Source organism: Equus quagga, chromosome 2 (genome assembly GCF_021613505.1).
Source record: "Equus quagga isolate Etosha38 chromosome 2, UCLA_HA_Equagga_1.0, whole genome shotgun sequence".
Taxonomy (NCBI): Eukaryota; Metazoa; Chordata; class Mammalia; order Perissodactyla; family Equidae; genus Equus; species Equus quagga.
The window spans coordinates 72354339-72372750 of record NC_060268.1 but is presented as its reverse complement, the minus strand read 5'-3'; the positions used below and the strand labels follow the sequence as shown (position 1 = coordinate 72372750).

General features: G+C 41.3%; 1 protein-coding gene across 6 annotated transcripts in view; it reads right to left on the bottom strand.

Annotated features, from left to right (window-relative positions):
- Nucleotides 1-18412, bottom strand: part of OCA2 (OCA2 melanosomal transmembrane protein) — a 358682-nt gene that overhangs the window by 260449 nt on the left and 79821 nt on the right. For all 6 annotated transcript variants that reach the window (XR_006887681.1, XR_006887683.1, XM_046655122.1 and 3 more), the window contains 3 exons: nt 15979-16139; nt 14089-14171; nt 12671-12824 (listed from right to left, as the gene is read on the bottom strand). Coding sequence is in view for 4 of the 6 variants with exons in the window: in XM_046655122.1 (XP_046511078.1) it covers nt 12671-12824; nt 14089-14171; nt 15979-16139 (398 nt within the window). In the remaining 2 variants the exon portion in view is untranslated. The remainder of the gene's footprint in view (nt 1-12670; nt 12825-14088; nt 14172-15978; nt 16140-18412) is intronic.

The window sequence follows — 18412 nt, the reverse complement described above, 5'->3', positions numbered from 1 at the left end:
CCATCATGCACTAAAAGCGCTCCTCTACCATTCAGCAATTTATGAAAGCTCCAGACCAGAAGGAAAACAATAAAAACACAGAATTAAGTCCTGAGGACTTGGAAATAGGTAAACTAAGTGAAAATGAATTCAGAGTAGCTATCATGAAAAAACTCAATCAGGTAAAGGGAAATATAGAGAAACAAGTTAACGAGTTCTGGAGCTACTTCACAAAAGAGATTGAAACCATAAAGAAGAATCAATCAGAAATACTAGAGATGAAAAATACAATGGATCAGATAAAACAGAATACAGATTCCCTGAATGCATGTGTAGACACCATAGAGGAGAAAATTAGCATAATCGAAGATAGACAGGCTGAATGGTTCGAGACAGAGGAAGAAAGAGAACTAAGAATTTTAAAAAATGAAGAAAGTCTCAGAGAAATGTCAGATTCAATGAGGAAATCCAACTTAAGAATTATCAGAATCTCTGAGGGGGTGGAAAAGGAAAATGGAACAGAAACTGTGCTCAAAGAAATAATAGAAGAAAATTTCCCAATCTATGGATTGAGGGAGAAATGTGGGTGGAGGAAGTTTTCAGATCTCCTAGATTGTCAATGTAAAAAGACCTACTGCAAGGCATATAGTAGTAAAAATGGCAAAAATGAAGGACAAAGAAAGAATACTCAGGGCAGCAAGGCAGAAAAAAATAACCTACAAAGGAACTCCTATCACACTTTCAGCAGCTTCCTCTACAGAAACCATACAAGCTAGGAGAGAATGGAATGACATATTCAAAACTTTAAAGGATAAAAATCTCCAGCCAAGAATATTCTATCCAGCAAAAATATCCTTCAGATATAAGGGAGAAATTAAATCTTTTCCAGACAAACAAAAGCTAAGGGACTTTGTAACCAAAAGACCTCCACTACAAGAAATCTTCAAGAAGGTTCTCATACTTGAAAAAAGAAAAAAAGGGAGAAAGGTGTCACAAAACACAGAGTAGGGAGACAAAAAGATAGAACTTGAATAGGATAGCAAATATTCAACTATAGCATTAAGATAAAGGGAAGGAAACCAACAGGCAAGGATGATCTTATCACTCTAACCACAAACAACACAAGTTGGAAAAAGAGATGAAAATAATAATTTAGGAGGGGAGGAGGAAAGGGACTAAATCAGTCTAGGCCAAGTAAGTAAGAGACCCCCAGAAAATGGACTATGTTATACATGAGATTCTGAATACAAACTTCAGGGTAGCCACTAAACTAAAAAACAGAACAGAGACACAAAACATAAATAAGGAAAAATCTAAGAAACCCAGCATAAGAAATTGCAGAAGCCAATGGGTAGGCTAAAACACATAGGACGAGACAGAAAGGAAACAGAGGAAAACCAGAAAACGAGCAACAGAATGACAGCATTAAGCCCACATGCATCAACAATCACTCTCAATGTAAACGGATTGAACTCTCCAATAAAAAGACACAAAGTGGCAAAATGGATTAAAGAACAAGCTCCAACAATTTGTTGCCTCCAGGAAACACACCTCAGCCCCAAGGACAAACACAGGCTCAGAGTGAAGACAAGACTCCAAGTTAACAGCAAGCAAAAGAAAGCAGGTGTCGCAATGCTTATATCAGACAACACCAATTTCAAAATAAGGCAGGTGAAGAGAGACATAGAGGGCCAATATATAATGATCAAAGGGACACTTCATCAAGAAGAAATAACGCTTATAAATATCTATGCATGCAACACAGGAGAACCTAAGTTCATAAAGCAACTATTAACAAACCTAAAGAAGATATCAAAAATAACACAATAGTAGTATGGGACCTCAACATCCCACTCACATCAACGGACAGATCATCTAGACAGAAAATCAACAAGGAAACAGTGGAGCTAAATGAAAGGCTAAAACAATTGGACTTAATAGACATATATAGAACACTCCATCCAAAAAGAGCAGAATACACATTCTTCTCAAATGTGCAGGGAACATTCTCAAGGATAGACCATATGATGGGAAACAAGGCAAGCCTCTACAAATCTAAAAAAATTGAAATAATAACAAGCATTTTCTCCAATCATAATGCTATGAAGCTAGAAATAGTTACAGGAAAAAAGCTGAAAAAGGTACAAGGAAGTGGAGACTAAACAAGATGCTATTGAACAAGCAATGGATCATTGAAGAAATTAAAGAAGAAATCAAAAAATACCTGAAGACACATGAAAATGATAACATGCCATGTCAACTTATATGCGATACAGCAAAAGCTGTATTAAGAGGAAAATTAATCACAATTCAGGAACATCTTAACAAACAAGAAAAATCCCAAATAAGCAATCTTAAACTACACCTAACTGAATTAGAAAAAGAAGAACAAACAAGGCCCAAAGTTGCAGGGTATAAAATCAATTTGCATAAAACAGTAGCATTTCTATACTCTAATAAAGAACTAACAGAAAAAGAACTCAAGAACACAACTCCATTCACAACTGCTACAAAAAGAATAAAATACCTCAGGGTGAATTTAACTAAGGAAATGAAAGACGTATACAATGGAAATTACAAGGCTTTTCTGAAAGAAATGGATGACGACATAAAGAGATGGAAAGACATTCCATGTACATGGATTGGAAGAATAAACATAGTTAAAATGTCCAATCTACCTAAAGCAATCTACAGATTCAACGCTATCCCAATCAGAATCCCAATGACATTCTTTACAGAATTAGAACAAAGAATCCTAAAATTCAGATGGGGCAACAAAAGACCCCGAATTGCTAAAGCAATCCTGAGAAAAAAGAACAAAACTGGAGGCATCACAATCCCTGACTTCCAAACATACTACCAAGCTACAGTAATCAAAACAGCATGGTACTGGTACAAAAACAGGTGCACAGATCAATGGAACAGAATTGAAAGCCCAGAAATAAAACCACACATCTATGGACAGCTAATCTTCGACAAACGAGCTGAGAACAGGCAATGGAGAAAAGAAAGTCTTTTCAACAAATGGTGCTGGGAAAACTGGAAAGCCACGTGTAAAAGAATGAAAATTGACCATTCTTTCTCACCATTCACCAAAATAAACTCAAAATGGATCAAAGACCTAAAGCTGAGACTTGAAACCATAAGGCTTCTAGAAGAAAATATAGGCAGTACACTCTTTGACATCAGTATTAAAAGGATCTTTTCGGACACCATGTCTTCTCAGACAAGGAAAACAACAGAAAGAATAAACAAATGGGACTTCATCAGACTAAAGAGCTTCTTCAAGGCAAATGAAAACAGGATTGAAACAAAAAAACAACTCACTAACTGGGAAAAAATATTTGCAAGTCATACATCTGACAAAGGCTTAATATCCATAATATATAAAGAACTAACACAATTCAAGAACAAAAAATCAAACAACTTGATCAAAAAATGGGCAGGAGACATGAACAGACATTTCTCCAAAGAAGATATATGGATGGCCAATAGGCACATGAAAAGATGTTCATCATCGCTGATCATCAGGGAAATGCAAATCAAAACTACACTGAGATACCACCTTTCATCCATTAGAATGACAAAAATATCTAAAACTAATAGTAACAAATGTTGGAGAGGTTGTGGAGAAAAAGGAACCCTCACACACTGCTGTTGGGAATGCAAACTGGTGCAGCCACCACGGAAAACAGTACGGAGATTCCTCAAAAAATTAAAAATAGAACTACCATACGACCCAGCTATTCCACTACTGGGTATCTATCCAAAGAGCTTGAAGTCAGCGATTCCAAAAGTCCTATGCACCCCAATGTTCATTGCAGCATTATTTACAATAGCCAAGATGTGGAAGCAACCTAAGTGCCCATCAACAGATGATTGGATAAAGAAGATGTGGTACATATATACAATGGAATACTACTCAGCTGTAAAACAGAACAAAATCATCCCATTTGCAACAACATGGATGGACCTTGAGGGAATTATGTTAAGTGAAATAAGTCAGATATAGAAAGACAATCTCTGTATGACTCCACTCATCTGAGGAATTTAAACATGTGGACAAAGAGAACAGATTAGTGGCTACCAGGGCAAAAGTGGGGTGGGGAGTGGGCACAAAGGGTGAAGGGGTGCACCTACAACACAACTGACAAACAATAATGTACAACCGAAATTTCACAAGATTGTAACCTATCATTAACTCAAAAAAAAAAAAAAACATATCTGCACCTCCACATTCAGTGCAGCATTATTCACAATAGCCAATATATGGAAACAACCTAAGTGTCCATGAATGGATGAATGGATAAAGAAGATGTGGGTGTGTGTGTGTGTCTGTGTGTGTGGGTATAATGGGATATCATTCAGCCATGAGAAAAAGGGAAATCCTGCCATCTGGAACAAGGTGTATGGACCTTGAGGGCTTTATGATAAGTGAGATAAGTCAGGCAGAGAAAGACAAATACTGAAGGCTATCATTTATATGTGGAATCTAAAAAAGCCAAACTTGTAGAAGCAGAGTCAACTGGTGATTACAAGGGGTGGGGCAGGCGGGGGAGTTTGGGAGATGTTGGTCAAAGGGTACAACTGGAAGATGAATAAGTTCTTGAGATCTAATGCACAGCATAGTAATTAGAGTCCACAACAGTGTATTAAAAACTTCAAAGTTGCTAAAAGACTAGATCTTAATTGTTCTCACCACATAAAAGACTTAATATTTATGTGACCTGATGGAGGAGTTAGCTAAAGCTACAGTGGCAATCATATTGCAATATATAAATGTTTGAAATCAACACATTGTACACCTTCAACTTACACAATGTTATACGTCAATTATATTTCTGTGCATTCCAGAGTTCCAGTGCTCTAAAACTGGAGAAAAACCACCAAAACAGAATCTTTAAAGAACACACTGTCAGTAAATAAAATAACTCTCAAGAACAACAACAAAACAAATGAAAAAATGAGCTGTGCTATCAAGAGACTTACTCAAGCTAGACCATAAAAGCAGGAGGACCCCTGGTGGAGGGAGAGCCACCACAGTTCCCGTCACTCTCCCCTGCAGGTCGACCCTGATGCCATCTTCCCCCTTAGGCTCCCATCCCTCTCTGGTGTGGGATCAAGTCCCAAAGCACCAGAGAGAAGGCCCAGGCTGGTCCACGCCCTGGGAAGTCTCAGGTGACACAGGAAAGGATGTAAGCCAATCCTTGTCCTCAGTGTGATGTGGCTGAGCCAAAAAAGCATAACTGCCTGAGTGCCTGAGACAGCACGGCAGTGCCTCCTGCACCCTGACCTGCCTCCCAGAGGAGGTCGTGTGGGAGGGGCACAGATGGGACTCAGCAAGGACTTGGGCATGGACACTCCCTGTGCGTGTGGTCAGGACTGATCTGCTCCCACTCCTGAGGGTACCCAGTCATGCAGAGAAACAACTCTCCAAACCAAGGGATGCAGGCGACAGGTCAGATCCTCCACCCCTGCCTCAGAGCAGCAGATCAGTGATCATGGGAGGTGAGCCAGTGACATGAAGGCGAAAGGAGCACTGGGGCTCATCACACACACACACACACACACACTCAGTCTCACACTTGCATACACATACAGTCACACACCCTCACACCCTCACTAACATACACACACAGTCTTGCACATTCATACAGACTTATACACTCACATACCCTCTTCACGCTCACTCACACACATCATCTTACTTACACACATGCACACACAGACCCCAAATGTCCTTCCAACTGATTCCTCGAGCTCACAGCATTAAGATTTTTGTATTACAAATAGGCCCTGACTGATCATCAAACTGCAGGAGAGGCAAGCCTCCCCTCTGAACCTCAGATTTCTTCCTGTATATAAAAGGGGAGTCATCACCTTGAATTATCACACACTACTACTCATGTCAATTACAGAACCAACAGGCAAAATTGCTAATCACTACCCCAGTAGGAGGAAGGAAGATTTCCTTTTTGCCCACCCTGAACTCTGGCTTTCCACCAATAGATTTTCTTTCAAAACGACTCCTCCTAATGTCCTCCTTTTTCTCTACAAAGTAACATTCCTCTCCTTTGTTTGCTGGACTTGCTTATGGTTTTTGCTATAGCTTACTTGTCCCAAATGGCAATTCCTCTGCTATTCCAAAATAAACCCATTTTTCTAGTAAAATAAAAAGCCATTTTATTTGTTTAGGTCAACAGAAGGAAAAGAAAAATACTTCCAGAATGAGGCACTGGAGCCTGCAAGAGAAAGTTTGCCAGATGTTACCAGAAGCAATATGTTTCATGAATCTCAATACTGCCTTCTCAGCAATAAGAAGAGGCTTTCAGACAAAGGGAAGTGAAATAGGGGGCAGAGCCATTGGCCACAGTGGTAATTTAAATTTCAGCCTTGCAAATCATAATAACAAAAATTAGGAAAACCTAACTTGAAGGTTTCCATTGCAAAACAACATTGTGGTACGTGCATTGCATTCTGAAATACGGCATCTCCTCTCTCTCCAAATGCACTTCCCATTTCTGTAAATTAACACAGAGACCCCCAGAAGACTAAAGGTGTTCTTTATTTATCTCTCTTGAATTTCATTTCACAGTTAATTTCTAAACCAAATACTACATGGGCTCCCAAATTAAACATGAAAGGACCCAGAGCAATGAGACATGATCTCACACAAACGCTGCATCACTTTGCTTCAATTAGATAAAGTGGGTGAAAGGGAAAGAAAAGCCTGTGTGTTTCCAGCAGAAAGGAGCCTATGGTTGCAAACCTTCTTAAAACATAATTCCAGGGGTTGGATAAAGGGCACATGGGAAAAAGTATTATTTCCTTTATGTTGTGAAATATTTTTCATGAAGATTGTGTCAGACTGTTTTAATATGATTTCATATTAAGTATAAGAGCATAGAAGCCTTAGCTGTGATAATAGCATTTTCAGAACGCTGCACTGGGAAATCTCTGGGGAAGCCCTATTAGAGATGCAAAGTTCAAGAATTAGGAAGGTCAGTTCAATTTTGTTCTTTGGGGCTTTCAACAAGAGCTACTTTAGAAGGATGAGAAATATGACCCCAAAACCTCAGGTAAGAAAGTGCCAATCAGGATTATCTGCAGGACCAGAAGTTTAAATAACCCAAGGAATTTTCCGAAATGATTTTTATCCCATCAAGCTATTAAAAGGCCAAAGGGAACTCTGGCTGACACTTTATTCCCACTCAGTCACTCTTGGGTCAGAGGTAGATGATGCTCCCGCTCCCAGGAGCCAGGTTAGACCAGACCCAGAGTAGGACTTCGGCACCTGGTAAAATATCTAAAGATGCTCTGGAAACATTCTTGTTTAATAAATCTTTACTTAACACTTACTCTATACCAGGCACTGTCTGAGGCACCAGGAAGTGATACTGAACAAAACCAGCAGACAACATACATAAGTGAGTGAACTAAATGGCACACTAGAAAGTGATAAGTGTGACACATCTACTGCAGAGTGGGCCAAGAGGGATCAGGGAACATACAATGTGTATGGAGAGCAGCTGGCAGCAGCAGGTATTCACCCACATAGAACATATTCACCAACATAGATCATAACCCTGGAGCATAAAAAAAATTTCAACCAATTTAAAGAACTGAAGTCATACAGAGTAAGTTCTCTGGCCACAAATGAATCAAACTATAATTCAGTAACACAAAGGCAACGAGAAAATCTCTAAACATTTAGAAATTTTAAAACACACTTCTAAATAATCTATGAGTCAAGGAGGAAGGCTCAAGGGAGATTTTAAAAACTGAGAGAACTAAATAAGACTGAAAGTTGAACATATCAAAATCTGTAAGATGCAACTAAAGAAGTGTTGAGAGGGAAAATTATAGCAATAAATATCCAAGTTAGAAAAGAGAGATTTTTTCCAGGTATGCAAGGCTGGTCCAATGTTCTAAAATACATCAACGTAATCCACCATATCAAATAGCTAATGAAGAAAATCAATTGACACAAAAAAGTCACTAATGAAACACAACACCTAATAACGGTAAAAAAAAAAAAAAAACTCTCAGTACACTAGGAAAAGAAAAGAACTTCCTCAATTTCATAAAGAGCATCTACAAAATAGACAGCTAACTTTATACTTAATGGTGAAAGACTGAATGTTTTCCCTTTAAAATAAAGAACAGGAAAGGACACCCACTCTCACCACTCTTATTTTAGCCACTGCAACAAAGAAAGAAAAGAAAATTACAGGCATAAGGATTTGAAAATAAGGAATAAAACCATTCCTATAGCAAATTACATGATTGTATACATAAAAAATCCCACAGAATCTACAAAAAACTCCAAGAACTAATAAGTAAATTAAAAATATTATTAGTCTTGTTATTAACAATAAAGTAACAGAATACAAGATCAATATACAAAAATCAATTGCATTTATATATACTGAGAATGAAAAAATGGAAATCAAAATAAAAACACAATCCAATTTACAATTGCTCCAAAGAAAAACAAATAGTTATAAATTTAACAAAACATGTACATGATGCATGTGATGAAAAATTATAAAAGAAATCAAAGAAGACCTACATAGATGGGGAGATATACCATGTTCATGGACTTCAAGGCCATTCTAAGATATATATGGAAAGAGAAAGGCCATAAAGTAGCCAAAAAAATTTTGAGGGAAAAAAAGTGGGAGGATCCCTCTTCCCAATGTCAACACTTATGATATATATGCAGTAATCAAGATAGTGTGGTACTGGTGGAAGAATAGACACCAAGATCAATGGAACAGAATAAATAACTCAGAAGTATAGCCACACAAATATGGCCAATTAGCTTTTAACAAAGAAGTAAAAGCAATTCAAGAAACTTCCAATAAACTTTTTAACAAATAGTGCTGGAGCAATTAGACATCCATAGGTTAAAAAATGGATCTCCCTCTAAAGGTCACACTTTGAAAAAAAACTAACTCAAAATGGATCATGGACTTAAACAGAAAAAGGAAAACTACAAAACTTTTACTTTTAAAAAAAAGTAAAAGTGTAAAAAAAATGCAAAAAATAAAAATTTTAGGAAAGAACATAGGAAAAAATCTTTGGGACCTAAGTCTAGGCAAAGAGTTCTTAAACTTGACACCAAAAGCACAATCTATAAAAGGAAAAATTTGTCAACTAGACTGAGAGAAAATATTTGCAAACCACATATCTAACAAGACCTTATATCTAGAATACACAAAGAACGCTTAAAACTCAACATTAAAAAACCATTTTTAAATGTTCATGTAGCTTTGTTTGTAATAGTCCCACACTGAAAAAAAAACATTTTTAACCATTCAAAGGATGAATGCTTAAACAAACCACTCCACCTATACCATGAAATGTTATTCAGTAATAAAAAGGAACAAACTATGGATATATGCAACAATTTAGACGAACCTCAAGGAAATCGTACTGAGTGAATAAAGCCAATAACAAAAGAATACATACTATCTTATTGCATTACAAAGCATTGGTGAAGTAACATAATGGTAGAGAGGGAAAACAGATTAGTAGTGGCCAGGCCTTAGGAATGGTGGGGAAGGGGCTGGGTGTGGCTATACAGGGCTATCACAGGGAGCCTGCGGTGAGGGTACAGTTGAGTATCTTTACTGTGGTGCTGGTTACACAAGGCTAAAGATATAAAATTACATAGATCCATACGTGCACACACACACACAAATGAGTGTATGTATAACCACTGAAATCTGAATAAGCTCTATGGATCATACCAATGTCAATTTCTTGGTCTTGGTACGGAACCACAGTTGTGAAATAACACGTTAACATTGAGGGAGGCTGGGGAAGGGTGCACGGGACTTCCCTGTACATTTCTTTGCAACCTCCAGTGAATCTGTAATTATTTCAAAACAAAAAAGATTTTTTAAATAGACAATATAGCCAGAAGATTATAATATGGAGCAGCTGGGAAGTGATGCCTTATCCTACGGGGCACCAGTTCACCTGACTGACTAACAAGGAGTCCAAGGGTGCCCTCAATGAGCCAATATCAATGAACAAATGTATTTGGTTTCTTCTCACCTGTGGTTTCTGCCAGGGTAGAAGCCATGTTGAATTGGTGTCTTTATAGAACTTTTATAACCTCAGGATGGCTGTTGGGAGGGAGCGAAAGGGTTTTTTTTTTTTTCTGAATGGCTATTAATAATGGCTATTAATTAATGAAAGATTAATAAATATTTACAAACTATATAATTTTCAAAAGTTGTGCAATTATACAAAAAAAATACAAACCTTAGAATAACAGAGAAGTCTTTTCAAAAATAAATTGGCACTGGACTATATTTTTTTGATTACTAGTGACTAACTGATTAAAGCACATTGAATTTATTAAATCCATAAGTTCAAAATGATATTCAGAAAAACAGAAGAGAGACACAAACTCAGTGCACACCACCGGAAGTTGCTAAGGCAACAACTCACTACTATGAAAATCAACAATTAAAGAAAAATAATTTATGTTATATTTCTGGCATGAAATGAGTTTCACATTAAGGAAATTGAGAGAAAGCTGTTCAATACAGAATGACATTTATAAATGCAGATAGAATGGAAGAATTAGAAAGTTTATTGTAAATGCTAATGAAGTTATTGATTTAGGCAATGGTCCCTGATATTAAAACCATTAGGAGCAAAGGTAAGAGGGAGCTTGACAATAAACAGGCCAGGCTGCCACCAGCTAAATTCACTGATCAATCTCAGCATCCCTGAAAGGGAGACATCCAGACATTACGCTCCTCCTCTTTGATGCAATTCAAAGTCCCAGCACACCTGTGAAGTATGTAGGCCCCAAAAGTGAACCTGAAGGCTCCAGAAGTAAATTGCAGTCTGTAGGAAATAGGGAGGATCAAGTAACAAATTAATCCTATGAGGAACCCATCAGCCCAATCCAAGGTGCAGGATATTCTACAGAACAACAGAATAGGATTTTCCAACTAGATGGTGGGGCAGTAAAGACTTAACCTGCAGGCCTGAGGTTGCCATCATTAGAAGGGCCTTCAGAAGAGCCTGCTCTAGGGTTGGCCCTTGGCTGGTATCTGGGTACTTGGCTTTGGAATGTTCCCTATGTTACCAAGTGATAAGGTTGTTCCGTGGGCATGGAGCACTGCATTCTGCTGCACCAGCATGCCGAGACTTTTTGTATAAAAAATGTTATTTATGGTTTTAACACCTGCCTTCCTTCTGGGAGGCTGGGACTTTGGCAGGCTAAGCGTGCCTGTGTGATAAGCCCCCAACAAAACTTTGGGCTCTGAATCTCAAGCAGGCTTCCCTGGGCAGAAACAGTGCTGCTAGAGGAAGGGGCGTGTTCTGTGTGGACCCTTCCAGGAGAGGAGACCTTTCAGAAGCCTATTCTTGGACTCCTCTAGACTCTTCCTCATGAGTCTTCTCCCATTCCTGGTCATAGTAGTAGACCACAACCCAGAGCACAGCTTCCTCTGAGTCTGGGAGTCCTTCTAAAAACCCACAGAGTATGTGAGTGGTCATGGGAACCCCAAAACAATGATACTATTGATTGAAAAGAGAATAGAGCTGCTCTAGAATAAAAGAGACAGAAGAGATACAACAACTAAACCAATGAGTGGACCTTGTGGGACAACTGGGGGCTCAACTTCCTGGAGCTGACATTCCTCCCCAGGCAGACTAGACAACTGCAGGCAAACTTCTGGAACTTTTCTGGCCACTCCTCTCTCTGACGGCTGCAAGGCATTTCTGATACCTATCTGACACTCAAGAAGAAATACCCCTTCAGAACCACATCCTCTACTGATCTTCCAGGCTTGATCTACTGTAGCCAACAGTCTCGTCAATGTGTTGCTGTAAATCTGGTTTCACAATTAAACCAATGATGGATCTACCGAGCCCAGACATGGTCTACATTCTGCTTCGTGCTATTAAAGTTAGACCCACACTAAAAGTTTCCCAGAAACACTGAATTTATAGGAGAGGAGATCATCTGTGAAAAGGCCCACTAGCTGAGTTGATGAAATGTAACAGATAATAATCCTTCCCCACATACCCCGAGGTCTCCTGAGTCCCCGTCATGCACACAATCCTATGAAGCAGGTTGGGGACATATGAACCTGCCCATCTTATAAGAAAATCCTGCATCTCAGAGAGGCTTAACACTTGTCCCCGCAGGGTCACACTTCCAGTGAGGGTGAGAAAATCCCATGCATATTCAGTTTTTTCAGGTAACTTTTGCCAGTGCCTGCCAAAACTCAGCTTGCATACGTCAGTTGTCAAGACTCAACAAATATTCCAGCACAAGTCAATTTTCTTCCTAGAATGAGGGAAATGTTATTTTTGAGGAAAGATACTATTGCAATTTGATTAAGAAGCAGGACTGAGGGGGCCAGCCCCATGGCTGAATGGTTAAGTTCATAGGTTCTGCTTCAGTGGCCCAGGATTTTGTGGGTTTGGATCCTGGGCACAGACATAGCACCGCTCATCAAGCCATGCTGATGTGGCATCCCACATAGCACAACCAGAAGGACCTACAACTAGAATATACAACTATGTGCTGGGGGGCTTTGGGGAGAAGAAGAAAAAGAAAAAAGAGAAGCAAGACTCAGACCATCCAGAGCACCCAAGTTAAAAGACACTTACTTGTGGGCACAGATGAATCTAGGAGAGCAAGCATGAAAGTTACCTCAAATATAATCAGCACGTAGACACCGGCAAGGATGACTGCGGCAATGGTCACTTGTGCCTCCACGCTTGCCCGGAGGTACTGATGAGCCATCAGAAGAGGAATAGCCGGGGTCTGCTGGAGGGAGGCTCGAATGCTGATGGAAACGGTGTCTCTGCAGAATGAAGCAAAAGTTTTACTGCTGGTAAGGGAAACAGACCTACATCAATAACTAGTGACTGCTCCCTTGGTGTCTTTCCCAACATAAGTCATCCATGGCCATAACCAGGGCCCAAACTGACCTTAGAGTGATTCAACCCAATGCCTGACCTGGCAGGAGAGGAGCTCTGAGCATAGGTGAGCAGTGTGAGATGCCACCCCCCAACTCATGCCCAGGCCCATCTGATGTAGGCTCCTCAGCTCACATCAGGCAGCATCTGCCTCACTGCAGGTGCCACTCCAACAATTAACAGGGAGCAGGGATGTTCACATTGGTTATAGCCGTTTAATTTTCTCTCCTCCTCCTCACCACACACCTGACAGCTTTTCCCACTAACAAATAGCAAAGCCAACTTTTCTCACATGTGAGATATTCAGAAAATGACCATGTGCACCCTGAGAACACGTAGACAGGTTGTCACTGATAGCAGGGAAAAACCACCAAGAAGCATGCAAGTAATCAACAGTATGTGGCCTGCTGACACTACAGCACTTTCCTGAATGTTCAGTCAGTAACTGTTCTGACCTGAATTGTGTCTCCCCAAAATTCATACATTGGCATCCTAACACTCAGTACTTCAGACTGTGACCGTTTGGAGACAGAGTCTCTACAGAGGTGATTAATTTAAAATGAGGCTGTTATGGTCCAATCTGACTGGTGTCCTTATAAGAAGAGGAGATTGGGATACAGACACATACAGAGGGAATGTGAAAACACCGCAAGAAGATGGCCATCTACATGCCAAAGAGAGAATCCTCAGAAGAGACAAACCCTGCTGACACCTTAAGGAAATAAATTTCTATTGTTTAAGTCACTCAGTCTGTGGTATTTGTTATGGGAGGCCTAGCAAACTCACACAATAACCAAGAATGCAGACTTAATATGGAGTTGCATTAATTAGAAGAAAAAGACAAGATCCTAAAATTTCCTAGAACACCCATTGTATAGCTTCACAATATTAATGAAATTAAAGCATCATCTACAAAATATCATTTGCTGCCAAATGGACTCTGCAATCAACCGTCTTATCTCCTGACACGTGTGGTTAAGATGCCCTCGCACATCCTTCGTGTTCATTGCCTACACAGGAAGAGCGACTCATCCAAGCCACATAACTGATCCAGCTATTTATGCCAAAAATCAGAGTCCCAGATCAAACTTCTTTAGGTGAACATGTCCCAGAGCACCCTCCCCCAAGACCTCCTCACCTAAGACTCACCTGCTTAGTACCTCAAAGGTCTTGCTCACCACCGAGCGCTCATTTCTTCTTGGGTTTAAAAATATTGTCCAATTATGAGTGACCTGTAAAAGTCAAAGGTAAAATCATGGTAAGGCTTTTAGCCTGAAAGTAAGCTGAGATCTGGCACTATTCAGTGTAGGTGCTGGTTTGGAGTAAGAAAAGGAGAAAGAGGAATAGCAAGGCCTCTTACGTGGCTCCCAGATCCCTGACACTAGAGCATGCCCAGGTGGTATAGAGCAGGAAATTTCCACAACTTGGAGGCTTTGCTTAAGAAAGAAGAATACGGAAGTATGAATACAGAATTTGTGTATGAAGGTCTAGAAGTAAACACAGATTTATTATGACACAAGGAAATCATTGCACGGTACTAGAGACTTGGAGTCTTTGAGGCCTCTGAGGCAACTAAGGAGAAATGCTTGCTTAGAACTGCTTCCTGCTCCAAAGCGGAGGCAGGAAACTCCACACCCATGTCACAGGGGCCCACAGGAGGGATGACCTGAGGACAGAGTTTCCTCTGCTGCAGGCAAATCCACCCCGGCATGTTCTTGTTGAGAGCAGGGTAGAGGAGAAACGAGTTGAGGGGACCAGTTATGAGCAGAGGGAGGGCTGACCAGGGCAGAGGTGGGTGGCCTGACTGAGAGGCCAGGGAACTTTATGGGAGGACAAGAATCTTGTTGCCCACAGATCATAAAGGAAACTGAAAATAGGAACTCTGAAATTGATCAAAGCATGAATGAGAGAACATAAGTTCTCTTAAAACACTTTGGTTTTGGAAAAAGCATATTAGAAAAAAATCCTTTAGTAAAGATCTCTTGTGTTCTTTGTGTTTCTGGAGCTGGATTTACATGTGGGCTGCAGAGCAGGGAAGCTCCATACCAGCCCTTGGGCAGGCAGCTACGCCAGCAGGCTGCGAAAGGTCACGCCCTCCTCCACGCAAGGCTCATAGACAAAGCAGACAGAGGTGTGCCCACCCCATTTTTACGGAGGAGCCCTCAGCAGCAGGCTGTGCACTTGCATGTGCAAAAGCCGAGTTTACATCCTAAGACCACGGCCAGGGAGACCGGTTTAGAACATCAGTGCTGCACTGGCCACTGCCCGTAAAACTGCAGCCTTGTTCATAAGTAAGACCTTTGCTCTGTGGAGCCTGCTCTGCACAGCAGGAAAATGTGAGGAGTGCGGTAACCCATCAGATGCTCCATTTTGGATGACACAGCCTTGTGCACCAGCAGGGTTTTCTTCTATTGGTTATAACAGGGAAAACCTATGAACTAGGGATATGATTTCATACAGCAGTCAGCATCATAACCCAGGGGTGTCACCGAGGCTAGGAATTGGAGGATGGGTCAGGGTGCACAGAGAGGCGCCAGGCCTTGTCCGGGCTCTGCCATGGTGACAACACCACTAATGGCTCTCCCTGTCTTTGCAGGACAGGAACTGAAGTCTTTGTCTTCCAGATGCTGAGCACAGAACCTATCACTATGGAAGCTGAAGCTCAGGGACACCAAGCCCAATCTGAGTCAAGTGTCCACAAACCCAAGGGAACAGTGGTGTTGGCGTGTCTTCTGTTCCATGAGGTAAGGCCCAGGTCCAACTGTACTTTAACAAAAAAACCAAATGCATAATGTTTCCCTAAATTGCCCAGTAAAATCATTCTGAATAAAAAACTTGCAAGCCTGATTTTACTGAAATGGCCAAAGTTTTATAAATTGACTCAGAGAAAAGGGGAAAGAGAACCTCAAAGACAAAGACTTGCCTAATCTCGGTGTCATTGCCTTATGTTCTCCCATCAAACCCATTCAAAGGAAATTCAATTTATAAAGAGATGAAATGAGCTTTTACAATTCTGTTTAAATAACTTATAAGTGTAACCTGCTGTGGCCGCCGCCATCTGGAGCCTGGAGCGTCCACCTGAGTCACTTCCACCACGACGTGCTCTTCTCTCCCAGGACGACTTGAGCTGCCAGCCACCAGGGCCCCTGCCAGGTCCACCTGGAGCAGCGTGGAGTCCACATGGCTGCTGAGGTTCACAGCTGGGGGAGCATCAAGTTGAACCACAAAACAAGGAGGAGAGGCCTAGGTCCTCCCCCCACCTGCCAAGTGAACACTCTCCTTGGAAGGTGCACAAAGAAATGCATGTCCAGGCTGTTTTCTCCAACTGCGCTGCTGCCCTTGACTGACCCTCCTTACCTCTTCAGCCCCTCACTCCTGACGTGTGCAATTGGTTCTACATTGTTTAACTGTGTTCATTTTGCATCCTCTGGTTTAATGTCTAAGTGGTGTCTCCCTGTCCTACTATCATCTCTGCTTCCTCTTTTTGCAGCCAGCATGAAACTCCTACCCAAGCTCCTGGACCCATAGATGAGTGGCAGACAGGATTGCTGCACAAATGAACAGACAGACCTATCCACTTCCATGCCCAAATCCTAAGGGCTCAGCCTCTACTTATAAGGTGAGAAATAACAAAGAGCACTGAAAATGAGAATTCTGAACCTCGCTAAATCAGTGCTGTCCACTGTGGTGAGAAGAGCGAAATCCCCTCAAAGATGTGAACGGCTCTTGACCAGGGAGAGTTATCAGGAAAGGAGGCTCCCTCCCTCAAAACATGATACTCACAGTGCTTATTCCCCCTGCAGCCTAGCCCCTCACCTCCCACATCCCACATTTGGGTGCTGTACAAGTGTAGGAGCCTGTGCTACACGGCCCTTCTCTCTGCTCCAGGCCAACTCCCACCTCTGCAGCAAGGTTCTGGGGGACACGACATGGAGTCTACACAGTGGCTAGCCCAGTCATTTTGACCCAGAAGAGACAACTTCTGTAGGTGGAAAAATGAATCTCAAAATGGTGTATGCTTTATGTGAGGTCTCAAAAGTCTTGGCAGCAGCTCACTGGTTGTGGGAGGATGCAGTAGCCAGTTCCTTTACTTTTCCTTAAAACCCTAAAAGAAACAGGTGGTTTATTAAGCAAACTTAGGCAGAAGGCAGAACTTCACTGCTGCCAGAGTGTCTACAGGATTTGCATTGAGTGTTGGGGAATGCCAGTGAATGGTTAATCCTTTTTCATTGTCTAGTTCCTCCATCAAAATGTAGTCATGCACCACATAATGGCATTTCGGTAATGACAAACTGCATATTCGATAGTGGTCCCATAAGATTAGCACCATGTAGCCTAGGTGTGTAGTAAGCTATACCATCCAGGTGTGTGTAAATATGCTCTATGATGTTCACATGATGAAACTGCCTAATGTATTTCTCCAAATGTGTCCCTGTTAAGTGACATTTGACTGTACTGGTTTTTAAAAAATGTACAAAAACATCCTAGTAAAGAAAGTGTTTTATCAGCACTGTTGGCCGTATGAGACCCCAGAATGGGCAGCTGTCCCCAGCACTTGGTTGGTCTCCACACACCTATGCTGCTACTGGGGTTCCAAAAAGGACAAATGGAAAATAAAAGTCACACATAAGGCAGGATGTACTAAGAAAAGCTCAAAGAGACACTGCCGCTTCTGCCACACCAAAATTATTCCTGTCCTGGTCCTTCCCCAGGGCAGACACAGGATATGGGGCAGGGAGAAATTATTTCAGCACAAAATGGATTCTAGCTGCCTTGCAGAAACCCAGGAAATGGAACAGCACCATCTGGAGGCTAATATTGGAAGAGCAGTAGCTTCTCCCTCTAATATTTAATGAATGTTTTTGGATCATCTATTGCGTACCAAGAGCAAAATGAATAAAACAAAGACTTTGTCCTCAGGAGTCTCATGCCCTAGCAGGGAGATGACTAGGGAATAATTAAAGCACCTTACGATTAACCATCCAAATAGAGACATGCAAAAATCCAAGAGTCACATGACCCCATGTACTTCCAGCCTTCCTTTCCTCTGTCTTTCCAGATGTTCACCATGTGCTTAGGATTCAAAACCCAGCAGGATGTTCTGGTGTCAGCAGTGACTTCCAGATCCCAGCAAACAGGAGCCTCTGGTGGAGGCCCACCCCTGCAGGCAGCTTTGATCCTTGCTTCCCAGCCATGTTGGACTGTCTGCCCTGCTCCTGATACACAGTCCCCTGCCTTTGCCTCAAATGCCTCCCCCAATCTGGAGAATCCCTCCATCCCTCCTATCTTTTAAGATCTTGCTCAAGCTCCCCTCTCTTTAAACTTTTCCTTGCATCCACGACTCCAGGACCCTCTTGCTCTTTCCCACATTCCTCCATAGACAGGGCATACTCTGTTAAAGCATTTATTCACACCATACTGGGGTTTGTTTTAGATTTTTCTCCGCAACTGGTCTAGCTCCTCAAGAGAAAGA